Raw genomic sequence first — 18,298 nt, forward strand, 5'->3', positions numbered from 1 at the left:
TGGTCTGTTGTTGTTGTGTTTTTTTTTTCAGGCACCAGTTTGTAGAAAATAATTTAATCCTGAAGATGGGTCCAGTTGATAAGAGAAAGGTAACAGTATTTTTCATCAATGTTTCACACTGTAAATAAGCAGAGGGGATTGAGAGGAAAAGTTATTCCATGGTGATGGAAAAAGTCAAAATGGTGAAGGGGAAAACCTTTCTGACTTTTTTCTTTTCAATTGGATTAGCGGCAAACCACTCGATTCGTAAAGAGGGCTTTGCACAGGTCGGGGAGAAATTTTTTTTAAAAGGAGCATTTTGTGGGGCTCAGCGCATTAGCTGCTGACCAGTCAATTCAGAGAGAGATCTTCGCACGGGTTGGGAAGCAGAGTTTTTAAAAAAAGAGCATTTCGCAGGGCTCGGCACATTAGAATAGTGGGTATGACTGAGGCCAGTTTTCTGTACTGGGTGTCAGATGTGGGATGACCGAGAGACTTTCAGCCTTCCTGATTGTCACATCTGTGCCTGGTGCATTGAGCTGCAGCTTGTTAAGGAGAGTGAGGAGGTGATAGACAGGAGCTACAGGCAGATAATCACCCTGGGACCACAGGAGACCGTCAGGAGAGATAAGTGGGTGACCGTCGGGCAAGGGAAAGGAGGGTGTCGGGTAGTGTGGCTATCCTCCTTAACAGTAAGTACTCCATTCTGAGTCTGGCCCTGTGGCTCAGAAGGGTGGGGAATGGAATAGTGGCGGCGGTGATAGGGGACTCTCTAGTTAGTGAGACAGAGGTGATTCTGTGGATGCATAGAAGAAACAAGGATGGTAGTTTGCCTCCCATGTGCTAGTGTTTGTGATGTTTCTGAGCACGTCTGTAATTTCCTGAAATGGGAGGGTGAACAGCCAGAGGTCTGGTACATATTGGTACCAGCGATGTAGGTAGAAAAAGGATGGAGGTCCTGAAAGCGTAATACAGGGAGTTAGGAAGGAAGCTGAGAAGCAGGACCTCAGTCTCAGGATTGCTGCCTGTGCCACGTGACAGTGAGTGTAGGAATAGAATGAGATGGAGGATATCTGTGTGGCTGAAGGATTGAGCAGGGGGCAGGGATTCAGATTTCTGGATCATTGGGACCTCTTCTAGGGTGGGTGTGACCTGTACAAAAAAGATGAGTTTGTTGTTATTATTGGAGAGGGTTTAAACTAGATTTTACGGGGTGGGGGTGTGGTGGGAACCGAAGTGAAGAGGCAGAGGATGGGGGGGGGGGCGGGGGGGTTGGAGCACAATTAGTGACAACTTGAGGGAGTTTGTGAGGAAGGATAGGCAGATGTTAGAGCAAAGATGCACTCAGCCTGATCGTTTGAGATCTGTTTATTTTAATGCAAGGAGTATCATAAACAAGGCGGATGAACTTAGAGCGTGGATCACTATGTGGAACTGTGACATTGTGGCCATTACAGAGACTTGGATGTCTCAGGAGCAGGAATGGCTGCTGAGTGTGCCAGGCTTCAGATGTTCCAAAAAGGGCAGGGAGGGAGGCAAGAGGTGGGGACATGGCATTGCTAATTAGGGATAGGTCACAGCTACAGAAAAGGAGGAAGTCATGGAGGGATTGTCTACTGAGTCAGTGTGGGTGGAAGTCAAACAGGAAAGGGACAATAACTCTACTGGGTGTTATATATAGACCCTCCCCAATAGTACAGGTTTACCCCGCTATCCGAAGGTAAAGCGTACCTATGCAGCCGTTTGTAAACGGAAATATCGTAAAGCAAAGAAGCAATTACCATTAATTTATATGGGAAAAATTTTTGAACGTTCCCAGACCCAAAAAAAACTTAGCAAATAACACAAAACCTAAAATTACATGAACATATAGAAAAAGCAGGAAAGATATCATAAATATACAGCCTATATAAAAGTAGAAATATTGTATGTGTGGTGTAGTTTCACTTATCAAAATCAGAAGGACAGCGAGCCAAAATTTTTTTGGAGAAAAAAATTCGGCACGTACACTCATGCGCACACAACTGCCTGCACAAGGCTTCATGGTCATGGTAGTTTTTCTCAAGGTAAACACACGTGTAAAGCTGGCGTCTTTTTTCTCGTAAAAGCAAAAATCCTCTGGTTAGCGAAAATAGGTACTAATGTAAGTCTTTTGTAACAGTGAGCTGTCGTAAAGCAAACAATCAAAAAACAGGAGCCACCTGTAACACAGATATCGAGGAGCAGATAGGGAGACAGATTCTGGAACGGTTGTGATGGGAGATTTAACTTTCCTAATATTGATTGACATCTACTTAGCACAAGGGGTTTAAATGGGGTAGAGTTTGTAAGGTGTGTTCAGGAAGGTTTCCTGACACAATATATAAGCCAACGAGAGAAGAGGCTGTACTTGATCTGGTATTGGGAAATGAACCTTGTCAAGGGTCACATCTCATAATGGAGCATTTTAGAGGTAGTGACCACAACTCTTCTCTCCTTCACCGTAGTGCTGGAGAGGGATAGGAGCAGACAGTTGGGGTAGGAGGAAATGGAATGCTATTAGGCCGGAACTTGGAATCGTAAATTGGGAGCAGATGTTCTTGGGGAAATGCACAGCAGAACTCTTGCATGGAGTTCCGCATATGTATTTTCCATTGAGGCAGGGGAAGGATAGTAGAGTTAAAGAACCATGCTGTACAAAGTATGTAGGAAACCTCTTTAAGAAAGAAAAGTATATGAAAGATTCAAGAAACTAGGTACTGTGAGAGCTCAAGGAAAATTACAAGGTTGCTAGGAAGGAATTTAAGAATGGAGAGCCAGAAGGGGCCATGAGAAGCAGGCAGAATGGTTAGCAGGATTAAGGAGAACCCCAAGGCATTCTACAGCTATGTGAAGAGCAAAAGGATGAGCCGTGTGAGAATAGACCAATCAGCTGCGATAGTGGAATCATGTGCATAGAGTCGGTGGAGGTGCTTAATGAATACTTCAGTATTCACCAGGGGAATAGACCTTGGCAGTTGTGGGGATGACTTGCAGCGGACTGAAATGCTTGAGCATATAGATGTTAAGAAAGAGGATGTGCTGGAGCTTTTGAAAATCATTAAATTAGATAAGTTGCTGGGACTGGATGAGGTGTACCCCAGACTACTGTGGGAAGTGAGGGAGGAGATTGCTGAGTCTCTTGTGATGATCTTTGCACCTTCCATAGGGAAGGGAGAAGTACCGGAGGACTGGAGTGCTGCAAATGTTGTTCCCTTCAAAATTGGAGTAGAAATAATCCAGGAAATGATAGATCAGTGAGTTTGACTTCAGTGGTGGGCAAGTTGTTGAAGATCCAAGGTCAGGTTTTGTGAGCATTTGGAGAGACTTGATCTGATTAGGGATAGTCAGCATGGCTTTGTCGAGGGCAAGCCGTGCTTCACGAGCCCGATGGAATTCTTTAAGGAAGTAATAAAGCACATTGATGAAGCTAGAGCAGTGGATGTTGTGTATATGGATTTCAGTAAGGCACTTGATAAGTTTTCCCATGCACGGCTCCTTCAGAAAAGAGGTATGGGATCCAGGGAGACCTTTGTGGATCCAGAATTGGCTTGTCCACAGAAAGCGAAGCGTGGTTAAAGATGGTTCCTATTCTGCATGGAGGTCGGTCACCAGTGGAGTGTCTCAGGGATCTGTTCTGGTAAGCCTACTCTCTGATTTTTTTTTAATAAATGACCTGGATGAAGAAGTAGAAGGGTGGGCTTGTAAGTTTGCTGATGACACGAAGTTGGAGGTGTTATGGATAGTCTGGAGGTTTGTCAGAGTTTACAGTGCGACATCGATAAGATACAGAACTGAGCTGAGAAGTGGCAGGTGAACTTCAACCCAAATAAGTGTGAAGTGGTTCATTTTGGTAGGTCCAGTTTGAAGACAGAATATAATATAAATGGTAAGACTCTTGGCAGTGTAGAGGATCTGAAAGATCTTGAGGCCCGTGTCGATAGGACACTCAAAGCTGCTGCGCAGGTTGACACATGTTAAGGAAGTGTATGGTGTGTTGGCATTCATCAACCATGGGATTGAGTTCAAGAGTGTGAGGTACACAAGATCTTGGTCAGACCCCACTTGGAGTAGTACTATGTTCAGTTCTGGTCACCTTACTACAGGAAGGATGTGGATACTGTAGAGAGAGTGCAGTGGAGATTTAAAAGGATGTTGCCTGAATTGGAGGGTGTACCTTATGAGAATAGGTTGAGAGTACTTGGCCTTTTCTCCTTGGAGCGACGGAGGATGAGAGATGAGGTGTATAAGATGATGAGAGGCATTGTTCATGTGGATAGCCAGAGGCTTTTTCCCAGGCTGAAATGGCTAACATGAGGGGGCATAGTTTTAAGGTGCTTGGAAATAGGTACCGAGGGGATGTCAGGGGTAAGTTTTTCACACAGAGTGGTGGATGTGGAATGTGTGGTCTGACTCTCCTAATTTCTTTCTTCAGCTCCTTCCTGCTAGCCTTATCTTCTAGATCTCTATCATTACCTAGTTTTGAGGCTTTCATAAGCTCTTTTCTTCTTGACTAGATTTACAACAGCCTTTATAAACCACGGTTCCTGTACCCTACCATCATTTCCCTGTCTCATTGGAACGTACCTATGTAGAACTCCACACAAATATCCCCTGAACATTTGCCACATTTCTTCCGTACGTTTCCCTCAGAACATCTGTTCCAAATTTATGCTTCCAAGTTCCTGCCTGATAGCCTCATGTTACTTACTCCAATTAAACACCTTCTTAACTTGTCTGTTCCTATCCTTCTCCAATGCTATGGTAAAGGAATCTCTTGAAGAGGCAGCCTGAAGAGCTGAACTCCTAAGAACAGAAATATGCATAGTCACTCAGAAGCAGGTTGAAATGCCCCTTCAAAAGTGATTCTGAATAGTAATTCGCTGAATTCCAGATATAGGTGCAGTATGCACCTATACTGTATATTGAGTTTGCATCCAGACATGGAACATAGAAATTTACAGCACATGACAGGCCCTTTGACCCACAATGTTGTACTAGCCATGTAACCTATTCTAGAAACTGCCTGGAATTTCCCTAGCACATAGCCCTCTATTTTTCTAAGCTCTATGCACCCATCTAAGAGGCTCTTAAAACACCCTATTATATCCACTTCCACCAATCAAGTGTGACAGTGGAAAAGTGTGTATGGAACTCCTCTAGGAGATAGCAGATGTACTTAATGAATACTTTGTTTCAGTGTGCACTATGGAAAAGGATCTTGGCGATTGTAGGGATGACTTACAGTGGACTGAAAAGCTTGAGTATGTAGATACTAAGAATGGTGATGTGCTGGAGCTTTTGGAAAGCATCAAGTTGGATAAGTCACTGGGACTGTATGAGATGTACCCCAGGCTACTGTGCAAAGTGAGGAAGGAGATTGCTGAGCCTCTGGCGATGATCTTTGCATCGTCAAGGGGGACAGGAGAGGCTCTGGAGGATTGTGGATGTTGTTCCCTTATTCAGGAAAGGGAGTAGAGATAGCCCAGGAATTTATAGACCAGCGAGTCTTGCCTTAGCGGTTGGTAAGTTGATGGGGAAGATCCTGAGAGGCAGGATTTATGAATGTTTGGAGAGGCATGATTGGGAGTAGTCAGCATGGCTTTGTGAAAGGCAGGTCATGCCTTACGAGCCTGATTGAATTTTTTGATGATGTGACTGATTGATGAGACACAATATACATTGATAAACACATTGATGAGGGTAGAGCCATAGATGTAGTGTATATGGATTTCAGCAAGGCATTTGATAAGGTACCCCATGCAAGGCTTATTGAGAAAGTAAGGAGGCATGGGATCCAAGGGGACATTGCTTTGTTCATTCAGAATTGGCTTGCCCACAGAAGGCAAACAGTGTTCTGTAGATGGGTCATATTCTGCATGGAGGTCGGTCACCAGGGGTGTGCCTCAGGGATCTGTTCTGGGACTCCTACTCTTCGTGATTTTTATAAATGACCTGGATGAAGAAGTGAAGGGATGGGTTAGTAAGTTTGCTGATGACACTAAGGTTTGGGGTGTCGTGGATAGTGTGGAGAGCTGTCAGGTTACAACAGGACATTGATAGGATGCAAAACTGAGCTGAGAAGTGGCAGATGGAGTTCAACCCAGATAAGTGTGAAGTGGTTCATTTTGGTAGGTCAAATATGATGGCAGAATATAGTATTAATGGTAAGAATCTTGGCAGTGTGGGGTCCAAGTCTATAAGACACTCAAAGCTGCTGCACAGGTTGACTCTGTGGTTAAGAAGGCATACAGTGTCTTGGCCTTCATCAATCGTGGAATTGAGTTTAGGTGTGGAGAAGTAATGTTGCAGCTATATAGGACCCTGGTCAGACCCCAGATGGAGTACTGTGCTCAGTTCTGGTTGCTTCACTAGAGGAAGGATGTGGGTACCATAGAAAGGGTGCAGAGGAGATTTACAAGGATGTTGCCTGGATTGGGGAGTATTACTTATGAGAATAGGTTTAGTGAACTCATCCTTTCCTCCTTGGAACGAAGGAGGATGAGAGGTGACGTGATAGAGGTGTATGAGATTATGTGAGCCATCGATCGTGTGGATAGTCTTTTTCCCAGGGCTGAAATGGCTCGCACAAGAGAGAACAGTTTTAAGGTGCTTAGAAGTTGTTTCAGAGGAGATGTCAGGCGTAAGTTTTTTATGCAGAGAGCAGTGAGTGTGTGGAATGGGCTGCCAGTGACGGTGGTGGAGGCGGATACGATAGGGACTTTTATGAGACTCCTGGGACAGGTACATGGAGCTCAGAAAAATAGAGGCCTGTGGGTAACCCTGGGTGACTTCTCAGGTAAGGACATGTTCGGCACACCTTTGTGGGCCGAAGTGTCTGTATTGTGCTGTAGGTTTCTAAATCTGTCTTCAGCAGATCAGTAACAAGTGTCATAAAGCTCATGGAAGCAGCTGAATCTCTGCTGCTTTTGCACTCATTAAAAAAAATTTGTGCACTTATTGTACTGGATAGCAGGAGGTGATTGTCCATTAAAGAAGGTCCAGTGAGGAAAGTAACCCTGATGCACAATCTTAACCTGGAATGTCAGCTAACCCATTTCTTCCATTGAAGCTGTTGATGCACTGAATTCTTCCAGCAGATTATTTGTTGTAGTGAGTGACTGAATAAAGTGAGCTTTGCCTCCCCCTGGTGGTCCATATGATTAGTGCACGGGGCCAGGCCTGTTCATTCTCTGGCTTGTTACCTACTGCTCGACATGGGATTACTCGAGTTGTTATTCTGTACAACGTCTTGTGATTGTATTTTGACATCTGTTTTGTGTTGGTTTTCATGTGATAATGAAGGGGACAGGGAAAGTTTGTACAATGTCAGCTACGGAGTAGGCAGTACCTTTGCTGTACAGCCTATCCGTTGATTCTGACTTGTAGATGTCCGCAAGGAAATTTTCTGAGTCAGAAAATACCCAAAACTTGATCGGGTAACAAATCTCTCCTGTATTGTAATGAATGCAATTTGAAGCTCATAAAACTGGCAGTACAATTACCAACATGGGGGGTGGGGGGTGGGGACGTTGTTTGTAGGAATTATGTAAGTGTGTCAGACTTTTGAATTTAGTAAGGGAACTTGTTCATGTGTTGGTAATTACTTGGGGACAGCCATTTCCTACAATATTAACATTGTTCCTAGGCACAATCTCGTTGTAGCATTGCCAGCCCCAATTCTATGGCGAAGGACAAATGCTTGCGTGGAGCCTATTGATTTCATTGGTGTTTTTTGTTTACAGGGCCTGTTTGCTCGACGTCGGCAACTGTTGCTCACGGAAGGCCCGCATCTCTACTACGTGGATCCTGTCAACAAGGTTTTGAAAGGAGAGATTCCTTGGTCACAGGAGCTGCGCCCAGAAGCTAAGAATTTCAAAACATTTTTCGTTCATACTGTAAGTCCATTATGGGATGGTTGGATTTGTACCCCTGGGTTTGTTGGGAGTCACTTTTCCAAATTAGATTGTACCAACATGGCTGTTTCACAATGTTTTTATGTTTACAATAAATCTTCATGAATGCAAAGGTCATGGGTTTCCAGTGGAAAACCAAATGAATGGATGCCACAAGCTGCCAATATTGTGACTACGGTTATAAAGATCTTCCCCTCCATGGAATCTTGCAGCTCATATGTAAACCTCCCCGCGTTGTTCCTTTATTCTCTACCTCTACTTTTGCCCACAATCTGACTCTTGGTTTCTGCCACGAACCCGTCCCTTCCCCTTGTATGCTTGATCTGAGAATTCCCTGATATTCCCCACTGTGTGTACTCAGATCTGTGGTTGTTAGACAGGGGGTAGCCAGGGAGGACTTGGTCGTGTCGGAATGCGCTGTGTTGATGCAAGTTTCCAGAATGCCGTGCCTTTGTGCTGTGTGTGGTGTAGGTAAAGAGCCCTGTCATTGCAAACGCGAGGTCAGAGAAAGAAGCCTGATGCAAGTATTGACTGTAAGAGTTTCCGCAATGGAACCTTGATCAAGTGCACCCACTGTGTAGCAGAGGCGGCTGTTCCCTGCCCCTCTATTGGTGGATGTACACTTTTATAATGGAGGGAATGTCAGTGAGATGAAGTGTTTATTGCAGTTTCAATTGCATTGTTGCCTTTTGTTTTACAGCCTAATCGGACATATTACTTAATGGATCCCAGTGGAAACGCTCACAAATGGTGCAAAAAGATCCATGAAGTGTGGCGACGGCGGTACCAGAACCAGCAGAACACCGGCATCTAGCGGAGTGCAACTCACGTGGGTGGAGAAACTTCCTCTCAAGTTGCCAGAGCTCCAGAGTTGAACACTGTAACACAGCAAAGAAAGCCTCCCTCATTCCCTTTTCTCTTGCCCACACACCCCTCCCATCCTCTTCCCTGTCCATTTAAAAAGAAAAACACAGAGCCTGTGACATCCAGAAATATTCTGTGCTTGTGTGTATTGGGGTTCGGGGGGGGGGGGCTGCAAACTTTATTCCCATATTTCCTTTCTCCAACTAAAATGTAAATGGGATTGCGGGTTGCTTTGCCTGCTTGTTCTGCAGGCTTATCATATCACAAATAGAAGACCCTTTGCCTATGTCTGTGTAACGTCTGCTCTCATTCCAGCTTCAGGATTTCAGATGAAGATAGTATATTTATAAACTGCTTTGTAGGCAGATTTCAAATTTCAGTCTAGGTATTCCCCACAACCCTCATTCCAATTCCAGGTAGCCCTCTGTGCAGGGTCTGACCTCTTTATATTTTTGTTTAGCTTTCTAAAATTTATTTAAGAGCTATGTGATTTTTGACATTTGTTCTTGTTTTCATCTGGCCTTTGGCACCTGGTTTGCTTCCCCTCAAGGCAAAGGTATATAGTGGTACTGAGGAATTGTGCATAGAAACTCTTGAACACAAGAAAACCCCTTATTTATGCGCTCTTATTCAGATATTAATCTAATTGTAGGGCCCTTTCTCACCTTTGTTTATGGGTAATCAAGATAGGTTCTCAAAGCAGAAGATGAAGATTCCTAATTAATTGACCTGTCCATATCGAGCCAGTCTGTGTGGTGCGATAGAGTTCTTTACATGGTAGTTTTATGTAATTACCTTTTCTGATTCAGTTCTACAGAAGGCTGCTGTTAAGTTGTTGCTCATACCCAAAGGACTGAAACTGATCTTTGGTCTTGGGCATTTGCTGCATTTTGCTTGGCTGAAGATATTAATCTGAACGAGCTGGAATCGTCACTGTGAGGCACTGAATTAACGCGTGCTTAAACCAGCAAATTACTTTGCTGCTTCTCCCTTCCCTGAAGTGATGGAAACATTTAAAACCATTTCAGCAATAGTGCAGTATTTGCTCACTGAAATTTATACATGCTCTGTGCTAGATTTCACTCATGAAGTCAGACTAGTGTGTGTCTGCAAGTGGTTTGTGCAACCAGATGTTCTGTTTGCATGCTGCGTTGTTTAATTTGCCGCTGTGATTCCTGTGGCATCTCAGTACATGTGCCCAGGGTCTGTCTTTAGTCACTGGTCTTGGTCATTGTTCTCTGGCCATGGGGACAGGCTGTGAAAGCAGCAGGGATTGAGGTACTTGGCTATGCTCAGTCCTGCATTCGTACATGTGACTGGATTTGAAGGTGTCCAGTCTGCTGTCATGTAACTTCTGTAAATTTTCTGTATATATCTATATATATAATATTATATATATGTGTTTGTGTGTGTATTTGCAGGGGGAGAGTCAACATTGCACCTGGTACTGCAGTAAGATACTTTTATAGGACTCTCCGTGTGTGTGCAAACAGAATCAATGTTGGAAAAGAGAAATGAGTACAAAGCAACAAGTCAGATCCCCAACCCTCCTAATACATTATCGAGCCTTGCCAACCCCCAGATCCCCGGCACAATTCTTTGTTTTGGTTAAGGTGGCAGAAGCTGTGGCTCACCTGCGCTAGGTTTACAAGGATACATGCCGGTTGCTCATTCTGATCTAGTGGCCCCTGTCAGATGTGTGTTTGGGCTGTTGGGGAAGGACCTTTAAGGTCCTGGTGATCAGAACCCCACTATGGCTAGAAGAGTGGTTTTTGCCCATGTAACTGTGTTTCATCATGATCTTCATTCTTGGAGAGCAAGAAAGTTAACACTGTATCGGCAGGTTATACTATATCTCATGGAGCAATACTTCCTAACACAGCATGGTAATGTATATTCAATATATTAGTGACGTACTATCTGCACCACACTGTAGAAAGTCATAGAAACCCTGATGTAACTTAAAATGTGATCTTTGGAATACCTGCGGCACAACTCTTCAGATGCTGGTTGTGTTTTTGTTTTGTTTATATTTAGCTCCTCAGAGTTACAGCCTGAGCAACCTTTGGTCCACATAGATTGACTTGGGTCTCTAATGTAAGGCAGGTGAGGGTTGCTGGTCAGCAGAATGAGCAGGGTTCAGAATTCTTTTAGACTCTGCACATTCAGCTGGACACTGCAGCATCTGGTTCATAACGGAGCAGGCCGATAGGAAAGAGCCTTCAGTCGGGCTTGCAGATTCCTTCAAACAAGGAATAATGACCCAGGTATGGGCTGTCACCACTGCTTTATAAACCACCCTTATTACCATATGTCATCCTGTCACATTCCCCCTTTCAGAAGATAGTTGTGGTCTGTGAACACTGACCATTTAGAACCCAGGAACTGATGCTATGCTAGTCCTCATGCAATTCTCTACAATACCGTAGCAGTTTTTGTTTGGCTTTTCAATACCCATACCCCAAGAGCTTCTCCTACCACTTCTGTCCAAGTTGAAGAACCAAACTTTATTAGAACTTGAACACAGAAACAGATCAGGAGTTAATCAGGTTTTCTCTTTGTAGTTCAGTCTCGGAGCTGATCACTGTTAACACAGGCTTTTGGAGGTGTAAGCAACTCTCCAGATCTTGGATACCTGAAGTGGACTCTGGGTACTTGTGATCAGTGCATTTATTTCTAAAAGATTGATGGCTTCTTGAGTTTTAACGGGTAGGCATGCTGTTTACCATGAGAGTGCAGTAGACGTGATTCTCTTTCCTCATTTCCTATAAAAATTAGTACTGCGACTGTCTTGGCTTCAGAATAAAACTCAGTAACAAAACTTGACATTTAGTGAGGATGTGCAGTTCCTTGTGAAAACTAGTAGAATTGTCAATGGCTTATTGACTGCACTGGTGAATAGGACACCTTTTTGCCTCTGGATTAGGGGTTTATCTGATAACTTTTTATAGTCTGTACAAGCTGCCATTGTTTCCGTAATGCATTGAGTGAGCAAGTAAAGGAGAGGGGCACCAAGAGCCCAGTGTTTAATCATTTTCCAGAAGGGGTAGCAGCAACTTTTAAAGCCATCAGTCTACAGGCAGTGGCTGTTTTGTGCAATGTGATGCATTCAATCTGTGATTGACCTGTGCCACTGCAGTAAGTCCTTCACTTTTTTGTTAGGGGGTTAAGTTGAGAAATGGATTATATTATCTTGCATCATATAGAGGTGCACTTTGGATTTATTGTACACGATACCAGTTTGCTTACGGCTGATGAGAGTATCCATGACTTGCTGTCTTAACCTGAGAGATCTTTCCAAGACTGCTCAGTAAGCATGTGACTTTTTTCTATGTATATGTGTGATGTTAATTTTTTGATGTAATTTTATTTGTTTTGCCACATTTGTATAAATCTTGGACACGACTACAGTCGGTGAGAACTGAGTAAACTTCAGTCTTGACACTTTACAGCAAGCAAGCGCAGATTGATAAAATTCATCACTCCTCTTCCTTCTCATCCCTAAGAAAGATTCGACTTCACTACATGTAATCACAGCCCACTGATTTTTGTAGTTTTCCCCAGATAGTTCCAAGCCTGGAAAATACAGCATACCTATTAGCATATTTGAATCTTCCTCCACTAGTCAATTAAAGATCATGACTCTCTTCATCTTAAACTGCTCATCATCTGTCATTGTGAAGAGGGTAATTTCAAACAAACATCATCACTGCTCTACTCCGATCTTCGGACACTGCTTATCTCAGAACCCACATTTTGTGAATGATTTAATAGGAGGGAAATCTCTCTTACCCCCCCCCCCCCCAAAGAAGTTTTAGTGCTTGCATATTTTGTCTGTTATCCTGATTTGTGTTAGAAACAGGAGGCACTGATGTGTGGGGATAATGGACAAAATGGTTCTGAAGCTAGGAATGCAATACATTAGTCCACCCACATTGTTCACTTTTGTTTATTTCATTTCATTCTTGTCAGATTGCTTCCTGGTTAAAGCTAGCCTGTAGTTCAGTCTGTTATTTAAATTCTAATACACAATTTGCATCTGGAGTTGATTCATGTTCAGGGGCCATGTTGTGTATGTGATGTTCAGCATTTGAATATGAATAATTATTGTAAACTATAATATTTTATGACTTTGTTTCCAGTCTTATATAAATTTTCTATTTGGTCAATGATTTGAATCATATTCCTCATAATTTAATGAACGTATAATACTTTTCAGAATATTTGTGCTTTAGATGGAACGGAATGACTTGAAATTTTCACGTAATGCTCAATAGTTCTGTAATTAAAGCATGTAGGGGTTGTAGGTCTAAACCACAATCTTTCTGTGCCTCTTTTTTTTGAACGGCAATATGTCCACCATGATCAATTGCAGTATTATCTGAGGTAGGAGCTTGCAGGTTTGAGCGAGGCTGCTGCAACTTCTTCCTCGACCTGTTACACCAAATGTCTTATTACTGATTCTGTTCAATGCAAAACATTTTACCTCTGCAAGTCACCATGTCTGAATGTTTCAGATTCCTCTGTCATCATCAGAAAGGCTGTATTGACTTTGCAGCTGATGGAGTCAGTCCCCAGATTTGTGCCAGCCGTTTTCACCAGCTCATGCTCTGCTAGAATGGAATTCCCTTGTCCTGTTAAACAGTCCCACTACTGGCTCACCTGCTGTATAACTGAGGGATTGATGTTTGCTTGTCAGCACAGCAGAGCCTCTGTAATGGGGCTTTAGACTAATACAGCACAGAAACGGGCAGCTCCATGCTGACCACTCCTCCGTGCTAGTTTCAGTTGTCTACTTTTGACCCATAATCCCCCAGGCCCCTCCCCTTGCCTATCTAATTGCCTCTTAAATGTACAGCCATGCCCTCTTCCTCTGGCAGCTCATTCCAGGTATTCAGTGCCCTCCATGTAAAGAAGTTGTGTCTCGGGTCTCAAGTCTCCCCCATGGTAGCTTGCCCTCTACTGTTGGACTCTCCAGTTCAAGGGAGAAAGCAATGACTTCCCACATAGCCCTCATGATTTTATAAACTTGTACGAGGTCATCCCCTCACAAAATAAAGATCAGCATGGCAAACCTCTCCCTATAACCTGGGCTCTCTAGTCTAAGCACCATCTTTATCTAAGATCTTTTCCCTCCAGACATCTGAAACTTTAAACAAGAGGCTAATCACAAAGCACGTAACACTTTCTTTATTGAGATACAGTCCAGAACAGGGCTTTCCTGCCACACTGCCCAGCAACCTGATTTTAATGCTAACCTAATCACAGGACAATTTATAATGACCAATTAACATACTAACCGGTACCTCTTCGGACTGAGAAGAAGCTGGAGCACCTGGAGTAAACCACACAGTCACAGGGAGAACATACAAACTCCTTGCAGGCAGTGGCAAGAATTGAACCTGGGTTGTTGGTAACCACCACGCTACTGTGGTTACTGGACCCAAGTGCTCCCCAACGGCTACTTTGTTCCTGAAGAGGATGTCTAGTGTTGCTTCTTCCCAAGCTTCCTCTATACACTGAGGGAAACCATCCTGGATGCACCACACACCTTTATACTCTCTGTGGCCTACTTGATTGGGCAGATTGAAATCTCCCCACTGGTATTACCCTAATATTGTTACATGCCATTTCTTGACTTATGCTCCTCAAATTCTCACTGATTATTGGGTGTCTATATAGCCCAAGGTGACCAGCACCTTTATTGTAAGTTCTACTCAAATAGCCTAATTAGATGATCTCAAGAATACCCTTTTTAAGTACTGCTGCTATGTCTTCTCAAGACAACATCTCCTCCACTCCCGACATGACTAAAGCGTCAGTATCCTGAAACACAGAGCTGCCATTTCTGTCCTTCCCTCAGCCATGTTCCTGTTATGACCACATTCCAGTCCCTCCCTGGAAGCAAATCCCTGCCCATAATTTGTCTGCCTAAGCTATGCGCACTGAAATAGATGCGATTTAAAGCAGTGGTCCTCTATTCCTTTTAATGTAATGTCTCTCTTGATTGAGAAAACAAGGGTAAATGCACACTGACTTTGCTGTCGAGTCCCACCACCTATCAATCTAAACCTCTCACTAGGATATTCATTTCCCCTTCTGATTCAAGTCCCTTTTGTACAGGTCATCTCTATGCTAGAGGAGATAGCAATGATCCAAGAACCTGAATCCCCACTCTAGATCTTCAGCCAATCTAACCTATTGCAACCTTGACTAGCATGTGATGTTGGGAGTAATCTGCAGATCACTACCCTCCAGGTCCTGCATTTTAATTTCTTGCCCAACTCCCCATACTAATTCTGCAGGAACTTGTCCCCTGTTCTACCTACACAGTTTCAACCGAATGGAGGTTATATTTCCCTATGCTTACGTTTATTGTAGGAGAGAGCTTGCTCAGGTCCTGTTCCACCTGCTCACTGTGGTCTCCATGTGGCTAAGTGGGAAGAAGATGCAAATATCTTGAAGCTGTACCTCTAGGTGAGATTTTCAGGCATGGAGGCAAATTGTAACAGGTAATGCTTGTGTCCCACATTGGTCGGAGCAGAAACTATCGGGAGTTAGTTTCCCAGTCGTTTAGCAATTCTTGTTGATGTAGCTATTTTCTGTCATCCCCCCCCCCCCCCCACCGTCGTGCATACTTAATTTTTTAACATAGCTCCCTCATGGCATGTTATTCTCCCTTAAGCAGTTAGGTGTCAAGACTTTACAAGTTGTGATATCCAAGTTGGTAACCTGTAACAAGCTGGGTACTAGGTCTGTGTGCTAGTGAACAGTATCTATTCACTGCAGAAGAGATTCCTAAGAAGGGTGGGGGGGGGGGGGGAGATGAGCATTCTTTAGAGGGGCGTAGATATTAAAATTGGATGGAGAAGTAGATATTCAGTAAGGTAAGGAGCAAGCGATGGCACGAAGCATTCACTAACGATAACGAGTGCAGGAAGCTGTACTAGGAAACAAAAATAATAATATAAAAAACAAAATATTCATTGGATGCCTGAAGCAAGATCGTTAATGGTATAGAAATGAATGGGACGGTGCTTAATTGCAGAAAGGGGCATTGAAGGTGGTGGATTACGGGAAAAGGAGGTGAAGTAAAGGTAATGAGTTAAACTGGTGGACTCGCAGAGGCTACGACAATCGGGTCTCAAATGCTGGACGTACCGCCGACTTTGTTTTAGGGTTTCAATCTTCGGCATTGCCGAAGGACTCCAGGCCTCAAACTCCGACCCTGCGACTAGCTGCCCGTACAGATCTCCAGTCCCAGGATTTGCTGATCTTTGACCCCTTGATATTTCACCCCCTCCCTGCGGAGTCTCACCCGGGGCACGGGATCCGGTGGCTTCCAGGAGGCTTCGCAGTGTTTCCAGAGGCAAGCTGGTGGGGCGTAGGACATTTGACATCCTCGCCGCATATCCTAACCTGGAAGTTTTTCCAAAAAAAACCTACCTCCCACAAATACCCAAACCAATGCTCTGATAGGGGATGGGGGGGGGGGGGGGGGGCAGAGATGCAGTCCGCAGCTGAAACACTACACTCCTGTCCCCATGTCCACTACCACATCCTTCCATACCACCTCAGCAACGTTGACCTCAGGTTTGGTTTGACGTAAACTTCCAAACCCCACCGCTCCAGAATGAGCTGGCCATTAAATTATTTAAAAGAAACCCCGAAGCCTAGTTTTTACTTTAAGCCAAGCGTACAAGCCGTAAGGGCCTGTTCAAACGACAAAAGTGCTTAAACAATATTACTGAAATGTTAAATGCACAACACTTGCTATGCAGCAGCGCTGGAGGTGAGGACTAACTCAGAGAGAGAGCCGGGCGCAGAGCAACCAAACCCGCAAAGGGGGTGCTGCTGCACCGTGCGTACCCCTCGAAGAGGATCCAAATCCCGACCGTCAGAAAGCTGTCTCAAGCACCATCGCTGACTTCATCCACGCTGGAGAACTACCCACCAGCACCAAACTCATGGCCCCCCTGCCCCTCACTGCTCGCTCTGCCTCCTACCCACGCCTACTCCGATGCCATTCGATCCCTCCAGGTTCAGTTTCTTCCCACCTCAAATTCGCGACACTTTTCATGTTCTCCATCTCTTTACTAACGTTCAATTCCCGACCGCCTCATTTTTACCATGGATATCCAGTTCCTATACACTCTCTCAACAAAAAAAAAATCCGATCAATTCCCCTCGTTTGGCAGAACTTGTTTTTACCCTCAACAACCTTTCTTCATCTCCCACTTTCTCCCGACTCGAGGGGTAGCCATGGGCCCCAGCCAGGCCTGCCTTTTCGATGGCCCCGCAGAGCAGTCCATGTTCCAAGCCTTTCCCGGTGACGCTGCTTCATGCACCCATGCTGAGCTAGTCTGTTTCATCAACTTTGCTTCCAACGTCCACCCTGTCCTCAAATTCACTTGGTCACCTCCCTCCTCCCTCCTTGATCTGGAGACAAACTGTCGACCAACTTCCATAAACCTACCGATTCCCGCGGTTATTTTGGCTTGACCTCGTCCTACCCTGTCTCCTGTAAAAATGCTATTCTCTTTGCTCGGTTCCTTCGTCTCCGCAGCATCTGTTCCAGGACGTGGCTTTCCTTTCCAGATGTCCTCACAGAGCGGAGTTTCCCTTCCTCCACCATTGAGGCTGCCCTCACCTGCATCTTCTCCGCAGGTCCATTCATCCATCGCGGCACGTTATCCCTGCAAGTGGCCAAAGCGCTACACCTCCCCATTCAGGGCCCCAGATACAGCTTCCAGGTGAGGCGGCCAATCTGCTGGGGTCTGGTGCTCCCGATGGGGCCTCCTCGTAGAGCACCTCCGCTCCATCCGCGCCGGTGGCCAAACATTTTAATTTCAATTCCCATTCCTGTGTCAGGGCATAACCTCCTCTTGCGCCACGATGAGGCCACCTTCAGGGTGGCGAGCAACACCTATTTTCCGTCTCCAAACTGGTGGCATGAATATCGATTTCTCCAGCCGGTTTAAAAAAAAATTCCCTTCCTCCTATCTCCCACTCTGGCCTCTTACCTCTTCTAACCTGCCTATCGCCTCCCTTCTCCCCTTTCCAAATGATCCACTCTTCTCTCCTCCGATTTCTTCTCCAGTCCTGTACCTTCCAATCCACCCGGTTTCACCCATCACCTCGTCCCCTCCCAAACAAGAGAAAGGCTCTTTCCCCTCCCAACATCTTTTTCCTCTGGCGTCTTCCCCTTCCTTTCCAGTCTCCGTCCGAAACATTCATTCCCATAGACGTGTTGAGTCACAGGGACACCCGACGCATCTCCTGTCTCCTGCTTCTCCCGCCGCCGGCTCGGCTCGGATGCAATCCGCTCTTTGTCCCGCAGGCGGAGGCACAGGCTGTCCGGTCAACAGCGAGAGCTTAGTCATCGCTGGCCAGGCTTTGCTGCCGGCCGAGTCCTGCCTTTCCCCGAGGCTGCTCCGCCCACGGCCGCTCCTCTCTCCTCCCTCCTGCTTTGGGCCTCTTCCCCAGGCTCTGGTTCAAAAGGTTGATCATTTTTTCCTTGC

At 44.9% G+C, this 18,298-nt stretch overlaps 1 protein-coding gene across 3 annotated transcripts in view; it reads left to right on the forward strand.

Annotated features, from left to right (window-relative positions):
- LOC132399399 (3-phosphoinositide-dependent protein kinase 1-like) overlaps positions 1–9,407 on the forward strand; it is an 82,651-nt gene extending 73,244 nt beyond the window's left edge. For all 3 annotated transcript variants that reach the window (XM_059979695.1, XM_059979697.1, XM_059979694.1), the window contains 3 exons: positions 32–89; positions 7,743–7,895; positions 8,614–9,407. In XM_059979695.1, the coding sequence (XP_059835678.1) occupies positions 32–89; positions 7,743–7,895; positions 8,614–8,727 (325 nt within the window). In that variant the 3' untranslated portion in view covers positions 8,728–9,407. The remainder of the gene's footprint in view (positions 1–31; positions 90–7,742; positions 7,896–8,613) is intronic.
- Positions 9,408–18,298: the final 8,891 nt, after the last annotated feature.

Source organism: Hypanus sabinus, chromosome 9 (assembly GCF_030144855.1).
Source record: "Hypanus sabinus isolate sHypSab1 chromosome 9, sHypSab1.hap1, whole genome shotgun sequence".
NCBI classification, from domain to species: domain Eukaryota; kingdom Metazoa; phylum Chordata; class Chondrichthyes; order Myliobatiformes; family Dasyatidae; genus Hypanus; species Hypanus sabinus.